The sequence below is a fragment of the Loxodonta africana genome, chromosome 16 (genome assembly GCF_030014295.1).
Source record: "Loxodonta africana isolate mLoxAfr1 chromosome 16, mLoxAfr1.hap2, whole genome shotgun sequence".
Lineage (NCBI taxonomy): Eukaryota > Metazoa > Chordata > Mammalia > Proboscidea > Elephantidae > Loxodonta > Loxodonta africana.
Genome location: NC_087357.1, coordinates 83,593,562 through 83,608,178, shown reverse-complemented (window position 1 = coordinate 83,608,178; position 14,617 = coordinate 83,593,562). Strand labels below are relative to the sequence as shown.

Below are 14,617 nucleotides of genomic sequence, written 5' to 3'. Positions count from 1 at the left end.
ATGTTTTATTGACTATGCAAAGGCATTTGACTGTGTGGATCATAACAAATTATGGATAACATTGTGAAGAATGGGAATTCCAGAACACTTAATCGTGCTCATGAGGAACCTTTACATAGATCAAGAGGCAGTTGTTTGGCTAGAACAAGGGGATACTGATTCGTTTAAAGTCAGGAAAGGTGTGCATCAGGGTTGTATTCTTTCACGATACCTATTCAATCTGTATGCTGAGCAAATAATACGAGAAGCTGGACTATATGAAGAGGAAGGGGGCATCGGGGATGAAGGAAGACTCATTAACAACTTGCGTTATGCAGATGACACAACCTTGCTTGCTGAAAGTGAAGAGGACTTGAAGCACTTACTAATGAAGATCAAAGACCACAGCCTTCGGTATGGATTGCACCTCAAACATAAAGAAAACAAAAAAACTCACAACTGTACCAATGAGCAACATCATGATAAACAGAGAAGAGATTTAAGTTGACAAGGATTTCATTTTACTTGGATCCACAATCAACAGCCGTGGAAGCAGCAGTCAAGAAATCAAAAGACACATTGCATTGGGCAAATCTGCTGCAAAGGACCTCTTCAAAGAGTTGAAGAGCAAAGATGTCACTTTGAAGACTAAGGTGCACCGGACCCAAGCCATGGTATTTTCAATCACATCATATGCATGTGAAAGCTGGGCAAAGAATAAGGAAGACCGAAGAAGAATTGATGCCTTTGAATTGTGGTGTTGGCAAAGAATATTGAATATACCGTGGACTGCCAAAAGAATGAACAAATCTGTCTTAGAAGAAGTACAACCAGAATGCTCCTTGTAAGCGAGGATGGCAAGACTGCATCTTACATACTTTGGACATGTTGTCAGGAGGGATCAGTCTCTGGGGAAGGACATCACGCTTGGCAGAGTACAGGGTCAGCAGAAAAGAGGAAGATGCCCAATGAGGTGGATTGACACAATGGCTGCAACAATGAGCTCAAGCATAACAATGATTATAAGGATGGCGCAGGACTGGGCAGTGTTCTGCGTGCATAGGGTCGCTATGAGTCGGAACTGACACGGCGGCACCTAACAACAACGACAAGCAATTATTCTGGGAGAGTTCTGGTTACTCCATGTCTCTGCCAATGTTTTACATTATGACTTTAGTCATTCTATGTGTGCAATGATACTTTGAAATAGACAGAATTATCCCAATTGTACTGATGCAGAAACGGAAGCCGTGGTGACTAACTCACTCCAGGGAGTTTGGAGAGCAAGGGTGTGGTGGAGGCAGTGTGTTTGTTCAGAATTAGCATAACATCCAGGTCACTGCTGTGTGTAAGAACCTCCAGGGATCCCTGTTGCCCAAAACATCAAATCAAATTCCTCTTCCAAATGTCTGAGTCCTCTATATCTGACACCCCCCCACCCATTTGACCTTATCTCCCAGATTATGCTGTATTTACTCTGTGGTGATGTTGTTATTAGTTGCTGTTGAGTCGAAAGTCACTGTGAAAATAATCATGAATCACTAAAATATCTCTTTTAATCCTCACAACAACCTTATGAAATAGGTCATATTATGATCTTAGCTTTACATAGTTGGAACTGGAGGTGTATAGAGGTTAAGCAACTGGTCCAAAGGTACACTCTTAGTAAGTGGTAGAGGCAAGATTCTAACCTAGGCAGACTAACTCCGGAAAAAAAAGCTCTCTTAACTCTCACTCTCCTCTGTGCACCTAATATTGAGCTGTGAAGACATGGTAAAGCTAGCATTGCAACTCAGATGCAGATGACCAGCAACAGTGCCTCTCCGCCCATCTGCTCCAGCCACACCAGACTTTCCTGGTGTCCTGTAAGAGTGACTTTAGACTGCTCTCTTGTTGTTCCGTGTGCATTGCCTTTCTTTCTACAACTGAATTTAAGTTTCCCAGTGTGAGGTGTGGGTCCAGCCACTTGGTAGCTACCTGGTAAACAAGATGCTCCAACTCAAGCAGACTGCACAAGGACTAAACAGCAAGTTGGTGGGAAAATGAGGAAGCCATGGCTGTGAGGAGCTGGAACTGGGTGACTGGCCTTCCAAAGGAAGGGCCTGATGTCCACACTGTAGTGTCCATAGGAGTAGACTGAATGTCACTCAGCCTTGACGTTGGCGTGGCTATGCAGGGAATGTCCTGATGACAGTTTTCAAGTTCCAGCTGTTCATTTAGGACAGAGTAGGCCCCACACAGCAGCTGGATACATTGGAGCCAGGGTCCATCTCTGGAGTGACTGGGTAAGGGCTGGTCAAGCTAGCTGGGCTCCAGTAGGACACTGGATCATAGGGATTCAAGGCAGAGGCCCAGCCATGTGGCCAAGGCCAGGTGGGGGAGAGGGGTGATCAGGTGCCCAGGCCACAGCAGACAGCTGGGTACTGGCTCAATGCCACATGATTCATTCGAGACCCCTGGCTGGTGGATATTGGGCATCTCAAGCCCTGCCAACCGCAGACAGGGTTTACCAGGAATTAGCCAGGGCAGGATCTATAGCTAAGAGCATCAGCACTGATGGGAAAGCAGAGTTCAACTCTGATGCTGATCGGTAAGTTCCTTGTGCACGTAAAGGCTTGTCTAATCCCATAGAGGCCATGTAGGGAAGACAGCCAGACTTTACAGCCAAGCTCCCCTGCCTGGGGTCCATTCCTGGTTCTGTCCCTTACCCACAGGGTGACCTTTGGCAATTACTTAACTTTTATGTGCCTCAGTTTTCTCATCTGTAAAATAGGGGTAAACATAACACCTTCCTCAGAGGGCTGTTGTGAAGGTGAGAAGAGTAATATCTATAAAGCCCTTAGAACGATGGTTGCACATATTATAAGCAGTTCCCATCCAGTCAAACTCATGTGCATCAGATTAGAACTGTGCTCCACAGGGTTTTAAATGAATGATTTTTTTGGAAGTAGATCACCAGGCGTTTCTTCCAAGGCCCATTTGTGTGAACTTGAACCTCCAGCCTTTCAGTTAGCAGCCAAGCATGTTATCCATTAGACCACCCAGGGACTTCCCAGAACCGGTTGCTGTTGAGTGCTCATGCTGACGCCATGTGGGTCAAAGCACAACTGTACACATATTAAACCATTCCCCACATGTCAGCGAGCATCTTGTGTTGACCCATAGTCTTAGATGTCATGTAATAATGTGTCTTGTTCAAAGTCTCAGAGAGTAGGTCTTCCTCTAGGTTTCAATTGCTCTTGCTTAGTTACGCAGCCTCGAGTCATACGCCCATGCCTCAGCCTCTCATGAAGTGTGTCTTTAGCCCTTGGCAGGTTCTGCAGGTGGCACCTGGGAACAGACCTTCCCGGCCAGCATGGTGCAGTTCCTGGGCCTCGTCCACCGTGCCTACTCCCAGGACCCCATGTGGCATGCCCCGGAGTTTCTCCAGACCTTGGCTGCAATCACCTTCCCTTTGAGAATCCAGAAGGTAGGACCAGCCCCTGCCCTGCCCCAGTGAGAATAAGTACCTCCTCATTCTCCAAGGGCAAAAGCAGAACTCCTCGCCCAGCCCCCCAAATTAAAATACATTTTAAGGCAACTTGACTGGAACATTAAGTAAACAACTTGGGTAATTTTCCTTTTCTTGGCTGCGACGCAGCTCGAGGTCATTTTCGGCTCTGAGATTCAATAATTTTTTAAGTTGTTAGGAATCTTAGTAATGAGAAATTTGATGGTAGATCAAGTTCAATTCTATATGGAATACTTGTGCACTGATAATGTGAAATAACAAATCTCATTCCAGGAAGCCTGTTGCCTCTTTACCAATGCAGTGAGATGGGGTGGGAGACAATACGGGAATGATGTCCTGGTTTCTCTTGCCTTCAGGACCCTCAGGCCATGACTGCACACCTCCTTTCAGTTGGAGGGCTTTGCTGAGGCTGGGGAGGGCCGAGAGTGACTTGGGTCTTGGGGCAAAGGTGTGAGTGTTGGCAGGCAAAGAAAGGGTTATGGAAAGAGGGTATGATTTTGAGGTGTGAGCCAGCCCCAGCAGGTGACAGGGTAAGGCTAAGACAGGACCATCGTAGGACTCGGAAAGGATAGGAAGCATGTGGGAGCTGAGAAGAAAGGAGGAGATCTCTGAAACCGAGGGCCCATGCTGCAAGCGGGGCCTAGGACAGACAAGGCTGGGGCCTGGGGCCTGGGATGAACAAGGCTGGGGCATCTTAACACAGTTCTCAGTAGTGAAGAGCACCCAGGAATTATTGTGCAGGAAGCCTTGGAAAGTCAAGTATAGAAGGGAAGGCAGAAATCTGGTTGTCCACCCACTTTGGTAGATTAGGAAACCAAGCCCGAGAGAGGGAGAGTGTATGAGCTGGTGAGGCCTGTTTGTAGACTGATGACTGTAGCTGAAGGAACATGCCAGAAAGACAAAAATGTTAAGTAGAATATTTACAATATGTACCCAGGATAGTGCCGGGCATGTAGTGGTTGCTCTGTAAGCATTTGCTAAATGACCTAATGAGTGAATGAATATGCCCTTAGCTAATCTCTGTCTGAGCCCTGGTGGTGCAGTGGTTAAAGCGCTTGGCTGCTGACCAAAGAATTGATAGTCTGAACCCACCAGGGGCTCTGCAGGAGAAAGATGTGGCAGTCTGCTTCTGTAAACATTACAGCCTTGGAAACCCTATGGGGCAGTTCCACTCTGTCCCGTAGGGTCGCTAGGAGTTGGAATTGATCAACGGCAGTGGGTAATCTCTTTCCAGATATGTATTTGTGGTGACAGCTACTGTTCGCTGCATACCTACTGTTCACTGAACACCTAGGACACATCAGGCCTGAGCCTGCCCGGAGAGTTCACGGTAATATCTGTAAGCTGGTGCCGTGAAGAAGAAACTGAAATTCTGAGGGACAAAGTGGTGCTGACCAGTGTTCGGATTAAATAGGGATGATAAGACTTGCCTCACCAAAAATTTGTGAGAATGAAATATGCCATGTTTTATGTGATTCATAAATGACAAAGCCAAGATTTATATCTAACTCCAACCTAAAGCCCAAGCATTTTCCGTGACAGTCAGTGTAAAATAAAATTAAATGGCCAAATAAAATTTAAGACCAGTTTTAGCAAAAGGATTAAATAGAAAGACTAGATTTGCAAAAAGATAAAATGGTTTTAAAATGGTTTGATGGATTGATATCAACTAATGTTTCTAGAAGCATTCTAGAAAAGTAAGGTGGGGGGATATGCAATCAAGAGCAAAGGAAGGCACTGCAGGCGGCAGTGGAGGGGCGGGGAGTGGAACCTGCACACAGAAGCACGTGCAGCCACTGGGCCTGGCAGGAAGGAAGGACAATCCTACAGGCTCCCTGTCACCATCTCCCAACACGGGTCTTGTGTAGGGGCTGAGGCCCTGAAGTCCGTTGACTGACATTCTCAACCCAAACCCCCACCTCTGCCCCTCACACCCACAGTCAGAACATGCCATCTGCTGAGCTGGGTTCCAGCTGGCTTCCCAGCAGCTGTATATACATTCTGACCCTGGGTTCTTCCTCCCCATGGGAGGTCGACAGTTTCTGCCTAGGGGAGGGCCCAGCCCAAAGTCACCTACTCAGCCGACCGCAGCAGAGCCAGGCCCTGTCTTGGTTTCCTGGCTCCAAATCCAAAGCTTTTCTCCACCCCTCCTTGCTTGTTCCAGCTCCGAGTTTGCTCCACAGCAAGCTTTGTTGTACAGAAAACATGACAGACCCTGTTCATGCAGAAGGCTGGCCAAAAGGCTTTGATTTGTTTTGAATTTATATGGCATCTTTCCAGTCAAGGCCATCCGGAGCCAATTAATGTAGTCACCACTCCCCTAGGTACCATTAAATTCATTTTATGGCTTAATTAAGAATGGCTGCATTAATTTTATGAATGAGCAAAGGGAGGTGCCAACAGAAGAACTCGCATGAAAAGTTCACGGGGCTGGGAGGCAGGAGTCCCTGGCCGTGTGTCCTTGGATGTGTCATTTGGCCTCCTAGCACCTCCATTCCCTCCTGGATGTACCTGGGCAAGGATTCATTCCTGTCTCATCTGTTTCCTGTGTTTTTATAAATATAAAGTGAGGAAGTGAATCCAAAGCACCATGGGGACTTAGATGAAAGAGCTCACTGAACTCCTCCTTTTCTGTCTTTCTCACCTGAGGGTCCTTTCTGTCAACATCAGCCTGGCCTAACCAGGCAGGAAAGGTGAGGTCTCCACCAGAAGACAAAAACTGACCTCTTTTGACCATATTTCAGGTGCTGGACCTGGGCCACATACAGTATTCTTCCATTCCATTCTCACAAATCCTTTGTAATAACATTGTTATTATCCCCATTTAACCCATGAGGAGTTGTGGCACAGAGGAGTGAAGCGACTTGCCCAGGGCAATTCTGGGCTTCCTCTCTGAGCACCACAGGCCTCTGTGATACCGCGGCTTCGCTTCTTTCCATGACACCAGCTTGTCTCACGTTCAGAGAGCTCAGAGGGCTACTTTATAAGCAATGGGACATGGGCAAGCACCTCACTCCTTGGACCCTCAGTTTTCTTACCTGTGAAATGGTTACAATGACCATCCCACTTGTGCACATCTCAGAAGTAAACATGAAAAGACTGATGCAGGGCAGGCCACATATGTTGGGGTTCTTTTGTCTTTGAGGGGGCCGTGGCTGAGTCTACCTGGAATGTTAGCAGTCCTGGGGCTGCGGCCGAAGGTCGCAGTGATGCAGAAGATCTCCAGGCTCCTGCCCGGAAGCAGCTGAGGGAGTTCACACAGCTCCTCCTGAGGGGCCTTCTGAAAGCGGCTTCCTCGCCCAAGCAGTGGGTGCCACTGGAGGTGCTCCTGGAGGTGGGTTGCAGGGGGCCTTGTTCAGCCATGTGCTGTGGGGGAGGCCTGGGGGCGGTGAGGGGATGGCAGGAGCCAAGGTCTCAGGTGCTAGCTCAGGCTACAGAGGTGTGGTGTTAAGGGGGTCCTCCTGAACCGCAGACCCTCAGTTACCGGGAACTCACCAAGCAGCTAGCAAACAGCTGGCTTAGGGCAGGGCTTAGCCAGGGTCCCTAGAAACAGGGTCCCTAGAGATGGTCTCCATGGAGACTGTCTGCAGCCGAGTCCCAAGGACCACAAGTGTGCAACCTGTGCCATAGGGTTGGCCCCACTTTGAAGCACCTTCCAGGTGGTCATTGGCTGCGGACTCCCTAGCCCCCTCACCCCAGGAGGTGGATATCACCTCCTAGGTGAGACAGTTTGGTCAGCCACAAGAAGGGGGCAGTGGCGAGCTGTGAGCAGCCCATGCTCATGGCAGCTGAGGGATGGGTGCAGCGGCAGGCAAGGGGCCTGGTGGGCAGCAGCAGCGCCCACTGCAGTGCCTGAGTGGACGCAAAAACTGTGCAGCTGCTGACTCAGCCCTGTGTTGTGCTTCCAGGCCTCTCCTGACCAGGCCACCAGCCAACAGAAGCAAGACTTCCAGTCTGAGGTCCTGCTCTCTACCATGGAGATATTTCGCATTATGAATGAAGGCAATGCACCGGTACCGGGAGGTGAGTGACAGGCCCATTTCCCTCTGACACGTGGCTAATGGCAGCGGAACAGGAAAGCACGAGTGTCCTGCCAGCCACAGCCTCACATCTTAGAGGATTATTGGAACCTTAGAAGGCATCCGATGCCACCCTCCACCTGAGGCTTCAGGCCACTCTGAGGTAGAAAGCTCTCTGTCTTCTGAGCTGAAGTCTCTTCTCTAGCTTCAACAGAGATTTTACTCCTTCCCAAAAAGGCAGTCAAGACTTTAACTGGAGGGTGGCATTCTCTCACTCAGTGATTTCCTCTTCGTTCCTACTGCCCTGACACAGAACAGGGGTTCAGAAAATGTTTTCTTGTAAAAAGGTAGCTGGATGAAGACTCTCTCTTGGCCCTAGGAATTTAAGATTGAGGCTTCATCCAGAAGGTTTAATTCCAGGGCATCTGTACCTTCTTGACCAGATTAAAGAAAAGCCCTTCATGTGGTTTCTGAGCCATAGAAATCCCAACTGACATAACTCATCTTCCAGACTCCTCCACGTCTCACAATCTGTGACCCTCACTTTGTGGTCCTTCTTGTGGGGTATCTGGAGGGTGATGGGGAGCATGGCAAGCCTCGCTGTGGGGTCACATCTTGCCTCTCTCCCTGGAGAGCAGTAAACTCTGGGCCAGAGTGAGACTCACACCTCAGTCTAGGTTGTAGGATTGTTGTGATGATTGACAAGATGGCTGCATCCAAGTCAGAGCACACTGTTGCCATGATGGTTGGCACTGAGACAACAGCTTCACCCCATCCAGTGTAGCAGAGGGTCCTAGGTCCCCATGCACCTTCTCATTTACCATAAATTCATTCCACCTTCCTTCCAGATGGCCACTGGAAGAAATGCTTCCCCTCACTTGCCATCTCCCTACATGGCTTTTCACCACTGACCAGGTCATTCAAGATTAATTATTTCAAATAAATATGTGTTCATTGGGCTTCTTTTATGTGTACAAGTCTCTGTGTTTGAGAGCAATCTCATTACTGGGAGAAGTGACTTCTCATACTTGGCCTTCTCCCCACCCTAGGCGATAAGGAGCCTCAACCAAATGCAGAAGCTGCTGCTGCTCCATCCCTCGCCAACATCTCCTACTTCACCCAGAAGCTGGTGGAGAAGCTGCACAGTGGGATGTTCACAGCCAACCCCAGACATATCCTTCTCTTCATCACAGAGCACATCATGGTGGTAAGGACCCCAGGGCTGCCCAGGCCTGGCCTCCTGCCAGCTGACCAGCATTCTGGCTCTGTGTGATGAGCTCTTGGCTGTTGACCAGTTGGTCCAGCTGGACCTGCCTGCCTTCCTGGAAATAGACTCTGAGACTGGGTGGGAGGAAGGAGGAAGAGTTTGGTGGCCCAGGTTGTGCCTGGAAGCTGTTGAAAGCCTGCAGAGATGTGTTTCAGTGACTGGGATCTCAGGCCTGCACACCTGAGAGCCGCACCTTTGGGCTTGTGATAGTTGATGTAACCTTAATTATTGTTACTCCCCATCAACAAGGAAACATGAGCTGGGACAGGGCAAAGAAAGTCTGTATCTCCAAAAGGCCAATTGCATTTCTTCCGTAGTGTCTGCTCCATTGTCCTATTTGTGCTTTCCTGAAACTGAGGCCAGAATCTATTTTTACGTAGACTCTCCAGATAGGTAGACCTACATACACGCCCATATGTGCAAATACATGCCTATAGATGATATACTCTTCTGTGTGTGTGTGTGTGTGTGTGCACTCACACACCATTATACAATCTCAACATTTTAGGTTTCAACGGGGCTTTTTTTAGACCCTCACCTCCCAAAGAGTGCTGGAAACCTTTCCTGACAAACTGCCGTTCGCCTTTCGCTTGAACCCTGTTAGTGAAGGGAGCTCACTGTGGCACAGGCCTCCCCACCCACCGACGCACCCGGGGTTGTTGGCAAACGTCTGTGGTTGCAGAGACAAACGCAGACCTTCGTGCAGGCAGAGCATGACGTCACCCCTGCTGCCTGCGCCCTGATGCCTGGTGTGTGAGGACCCCCCCCGCCCCCACCGCGCACCCCAGGACGGCCTCAGCACGATTTCCAGGGCCCTTGTCTGTCCAACCAATGTCAGGGCCAGCCAGGCCTGAAAGAAAGTCTTCAGAAGGCTTCTTCAAGACTGACTCCAGGAGGGAGGAATAGCCCTTGTCAACTCAGAGGAAGGTTAAAATCAGATGATTAGAAAGTTGTGCTGAAGACAAAGCTGCTGCTCATCTCTTCAGAACCCAAACAAAACAAAACAAAAAACCCCAAACCAAACTGTCGCCACTGATTCTGACTCGTAGTGACCCTAGAGGACAGAGTAGACCTGCCCGATAGTGTCCAGGAACGGCTGGTGGATTCAAACAACCGCCCTTTTGGTTAGCAGTGGATCTCTTAACCACTGTGCCTCAGACTGAGCAGTGGGTGCTGGCTGAGCCTGCCCTGCCATCTGGGGTGCCTAAGACCCCCAGAGCTCTTCTTCTGAGTGTGAGTAGTGTGCTCCTGCTGAGGCAGGTGGAGGACAATGACAAACACGGGATTCCCAAATTCCAACGGGGCTAAGCCAAACACAGCTTCGTTATTACAAACACTTGCGTTACTATGATGTTCTGAGTGGGTCGTCTACCATTCACAAAAACCTTTCTAATAGCCTGAAAAAAATTGGACTTCCTGTTCTGTGAACTCTTCTAGTGAAGTCAAAGATAAGTATGAACCCATCAGTGTAAAGGTTGCAGTCAGGACCTCCTGCCTCCTCCCCATCTAAATTTCTCATGACCAGAAACCCATGGGACTCCCTTCTTTAGACAGCGGCTCCTTCTGTGGTAGGACATAACGAGGCAGTCAAGACTGTGGGCTTCCTGAGGCTCTGTTGTGACACTCGCTGACCACGTAGCCTCTTTTACCTTCAGTCTCCTTATCCCTAAAGTGGGGTAATCTCAGTGTCTCCATGGAGTGGCTGTGAGGTTTAAATGAGGCAATGGATATAAATACATGCAAAATGCTTAGCTCCATACCTGGAACATTGTTAACACCCAGTACATGTTAACTATTTAAAAATGTTATTATTAAATATTAATAATGACAGTTGCCACGGAGTCCACTTTGACTCACGGAGACCCCATGTGTGTCAGAGTAGAGCTGTGCTCTGTAGGGTTTTCAATGGCTGATTTTTTGGAAATAGATGGCCATGTCTTTCTTTTGTTTTAAAAATTAGGCACTGTTAATAGCATGTCCTTAGATGCTGGATGTCAGCCTTGTTACTCATGTGTCAGAAATCCCTGGTCCCCAGGCCTATTTTCCATTTTAGAACCTTGGTGAACTTTTGAAATTTTTGTGTTTTTTTTTTTTCCACAGGTTTTTTGTAAACGGAAATGTTTGAATTGCCTTTATTGATCGTTAGCTTATATAGAACCCCAAGGGGAGAGGAAACTAGTTCTATTTGAATTTTAGAAATGTGTCACCTTTTGATCACATCATTTTTACATTTGGCTGGGTCAGTATCTAAATCACTGCTCACAAGAATGTGTGCATGTGTGTCTTTTATTTTTATGCCCTAGGTCATTGAGAGTGCCTCTTCTCAAAGGGAAGCTGTCCTCAGCGCTCTGTATAGCAGTTTGAATAAAGTCATTCTGTATTGCCTTTCCAAGGCTCAGCAGTCCCTCTCCGAAGGCCTCAGCCTTCTCAGCGTCCTGGGCTTTCTGCAGGAGCACTGGGACATTGTCTTCGCCACCTACAACTCCAACGTCGGTTTCCTCCTGTGTCTCATGCACTGCTTTTTGCAGCTCAACTCGAGAAGGTAAGGGCCACCTGCCCGTTTCCTTGCTCAGCAGTGGTACAACCAGAACAATAAGCCTTACAGGGACCCTTGGTTGAGGTTGATATAAAGATACAATCTTTTTGTTTATCCGGTTATTCAAATTATATGCAATGTCTGATCATATGGTTAGTCATCCCCAAATTGTCCATGTGGCGAAGCAGCTAGAATCATCATGAAATAATAATTTACCCTATTTCCACGATTCCAAGACACCACTGGTTGTAAGCTATTTCACTGATGTAATTTTTGAGGCAGAAAAATTCCAATATTAGGTGCCCATATCGATTTTACGATGCAGCCAGATTTCAGAAATGTGAACATTTCATAAATGTAATATTAGAGTGGAGAAATAGATAATAAATATATGGTATTAAATTTTATCATGTAAGCCAGGAATAATTTTGCTTAGAGAAAGGATATATATACATACGCATATATACACACGCACACAAATGTGCAGTGAAGCCTGTGAGAACCTTATGGGACTGCCTTGTTTTTTGGTTTTTGCAAGTTTTCCACCCCTGACAGGGCGTAGTCTATCATTTTTCTTTTCTTTTTTACTGTATTTTAGGTGAAGGTTTACAGAACAAACTGGTTTCTCATCAAATAGTACACACATTGTTCTATGACATTGGTTAACAACCCCATGACATGTCAGCACTCTCTGTTCTCAACCCTGGGTTCCCTATTACCAGCTTTCCTGTTCCCTCCTGCCTTCTAGTCCCTGCCCCAGGGCTGGTGCTCCCCTTAAGTCTTGTTTTGTTCCATGGGATTGTTCAATCTTTGGCTGAAGGGTGAACCTCAAGAATGACCTCATTACTGAGCTGAAACGATGTCCAGGGGCCATACTCTCAGGGTTTCTCCAGTCTCTGTCAGGCCGGCAAGTCTGGTCTTTCTTTTTGAGTTAGAATTTTGTTCTACGTTTTTGTCCAGCTCTGTCTGGGACCCTCAATTGTGATCCCCGTCAAAGAAGTCAGTAGTGGTAGCTGGGTACCATCTTGTTGTACTTGACTCAGCCTGGTGGAAGCCATGGTAGATGTGATCCATTAGTCCTTTGGGCTAATCTTTCCCTCGCATCTTTGGTTTTCTTCCTTCTTCCTTGCTCCCAAAGGGGTGAGACCAGTGGAGTATCCCAGATGGCCGCTCACAGGCTTTTAAGACCTCAGACACTACTCACCAAAGTAGAATGTAGAACATATTCTTTATAAACTATGTTATGCCAGTTGAGCTATATATTCCCTGAGATCATGGTCCCCACGGCCCTCAGCCCAGCAATTCGGTCCCTCAGGGACTTTGGATGTGTTTATGGAGCTATCATGACCTTGCCTTGTACACGCTGTGGTGGCTTCCCCAGTATTGTGTACTGTCTTAGCTTTTACCAAAGTTACTGCTTATCTATTAAGTGTTTTTCCATTCCCACCTCTCCCTTCCCTCGTAACCATCAAAGATTGTTTCTTTTTGTATGTAAACCTTTTCATGAGAATTTACAGTACTGGTCTCATACAATATTTGTCCTTTTGTGATTGACTTATTTCACTCAGCATAAAGTCCTCCAGATTCATCCATGTTATGAGATGCTTCACAGATTCATCGTTGTTCTTTATCATTGCATTATACTCCGTTGTGTGTATGTACCACAGATCGTTGATCCATTCATCTGTTGATGGGCATCTGTGTTGTTTCCATCTTTTTGCTGTTGTGAGCAATGCTGCAGTGAACATGGGTGTGCATGTCTGTGTGATGACTCTTATTTCTCTAGGATATATTCCTAGGAGTGGAATTGCTGGATCATATGGTATTTCTATTTCTAGCTTTCTAAGGAAGCGCCACATCATTTTCCAAAATGGTTGCATCATTTTGCATTCCCACGAGTAGTGCGTAAGAGTGCCAATCTCCTGGCAGCCTCTTCAACATTTATTATTTCCTGTTCTATTGATTCGTGCTGGTAATGCTGGGGTGAGATGGTGTCTCATAGTGGTTTTTTTTTTTTTTTTAATAACTTTTATTAAGCTTCAAGTGAACATTTACAAATCCGATCAGTTTGTCACATATAAGTTTACATACATCTCACTCCCTACTCCCACTTGCTCTCCCCCTCTTGAGTCAGCCCTTTCAGTCTCTCCTTTCTTGACAATTTTGCCGGCTTCCCTCTCTCTCTATCCTCCCATCCCCCCTCCAGACAAGAGTTGCCAACACAATCTCAAGTGTCCGCCTATTATAATTAGCTCACTCTTCATCAGCGTCTCTCTCCCACCCGCTGACCAGTCCCTTTCATTTCTGATGAGTTGTCTTCGGGGATGGTTCCTGTCCTGTGTCAACTGAAGGTCTGGGGAGCATGGCCGCCGGGATTCCTCCAGTCTCAGTCAGACCATTAAGTTTGGTCTTTTTATGAGAATTTGGGGTCTGCATCCCACTGATCTCCTGCTCCCTCAGGGGTCCTCTGTTGTGCTCCCTGTCAGGGCAGTCATCGATTGTGGCCGGGCACCAACTAGTTCTTCTGGTCTCAGGATGATGTAGGTCTCTGGTTCATGTGGCCCTTTCTGTCTCTTGGGCTCTTAGTTGTCGTGTGGCCTTGGTGTTCTTCATTTTCCTTTGCTCCAGGTGGGTTGAGACCAATTGCTGCATCTTAGATGGCCGCTTGTTAGCATTTAAGACCCCAGACGCCACATTTCAAAGTGGGATGCAGAATGATTTCATAATAGAATTATTTTGCCAATTGACTTAGAAGTCCCCGCAAACCGGGTTCCCCAGACCCCCGCACTTGCTCCCCTGACCTTTGAAGCATTCATTTTATCCTGGAAACTTCTTTGCTTTTGGTCCAGTCCAATTGAGCTGACCTTCCATGTATTGAGTGTTGTCTTTCCCTTCACCTAAAGCAGTTCTTATCTACTGATTAATCAATAAAAAACCCTCTCCCACCCTCCCTCCCTCCCCCCCTCGTAACCACAAAAGTATGTGTTCTTCTCAGGTTTACTATTTCTCAAGATCTTATAATAGTGGTCTTATACAATATTTGTCCTTTTGCCTCTGACTCATTTCGCTCAGCATAATGCCTTCCAGGTTCCTCCATGTTATGAAATGTTTCTGAGATTCATCACTGTTCTTTATCGATGCGTAGTATTCCATTGTGTGAATATACCACAATTTATTTACCCATTCATCCGTTGATGGACACCTTGGTTGCTTCCAGCTTTTTGCTATTGTAAACAGAGCTGCAATAAACATGGGTGTGCATATATCTGTTTGTATGAAGGCTCTTGTATCTCTAGGGTATATTC

General features: G+C 47.2%; 1 protein-coding gene across 12 annotated transcripts in view; it reads left to right on the top strand.

Moving 5' to 3' along the window:
* Positions 1–14,617, top strand: part of WDFY4 (WDFY family member 4) — a 415,213-nt gene that overhangs the window by 205,201 nt on the left and 195,395 nt on the right. For all 12 annotated transcript variants that reach the window (XR_010318150.1, XM_064269860.1, XM_064269858.1 and 9 more), the window contains 5 exons: positions 3,284–3,448; positions 6,636–6,824; positions 7,399–7,513; positions 8,559–8,716; positions 11,080–11,318. Coding sequence is in view for 11 of the 12 variants with exons in the window: in XM_064269860.1 (XP_064125930.1) it covers positions 3,284–3,448; positions 6,636–6,824; positions 7,399–7,513; positions 8,559–8,716; positions 11,080–11,318 (866 nt within the window). In the remaining variant the exon portion in view is untranslated. The remainder of the gene's footprint in view (positions 1–3,283; positions 3,449–6,635; positions 6,825–7,398; positions 7,514–8,558; positions 8,717–11,079; positions 11,319–14,617) is intronic.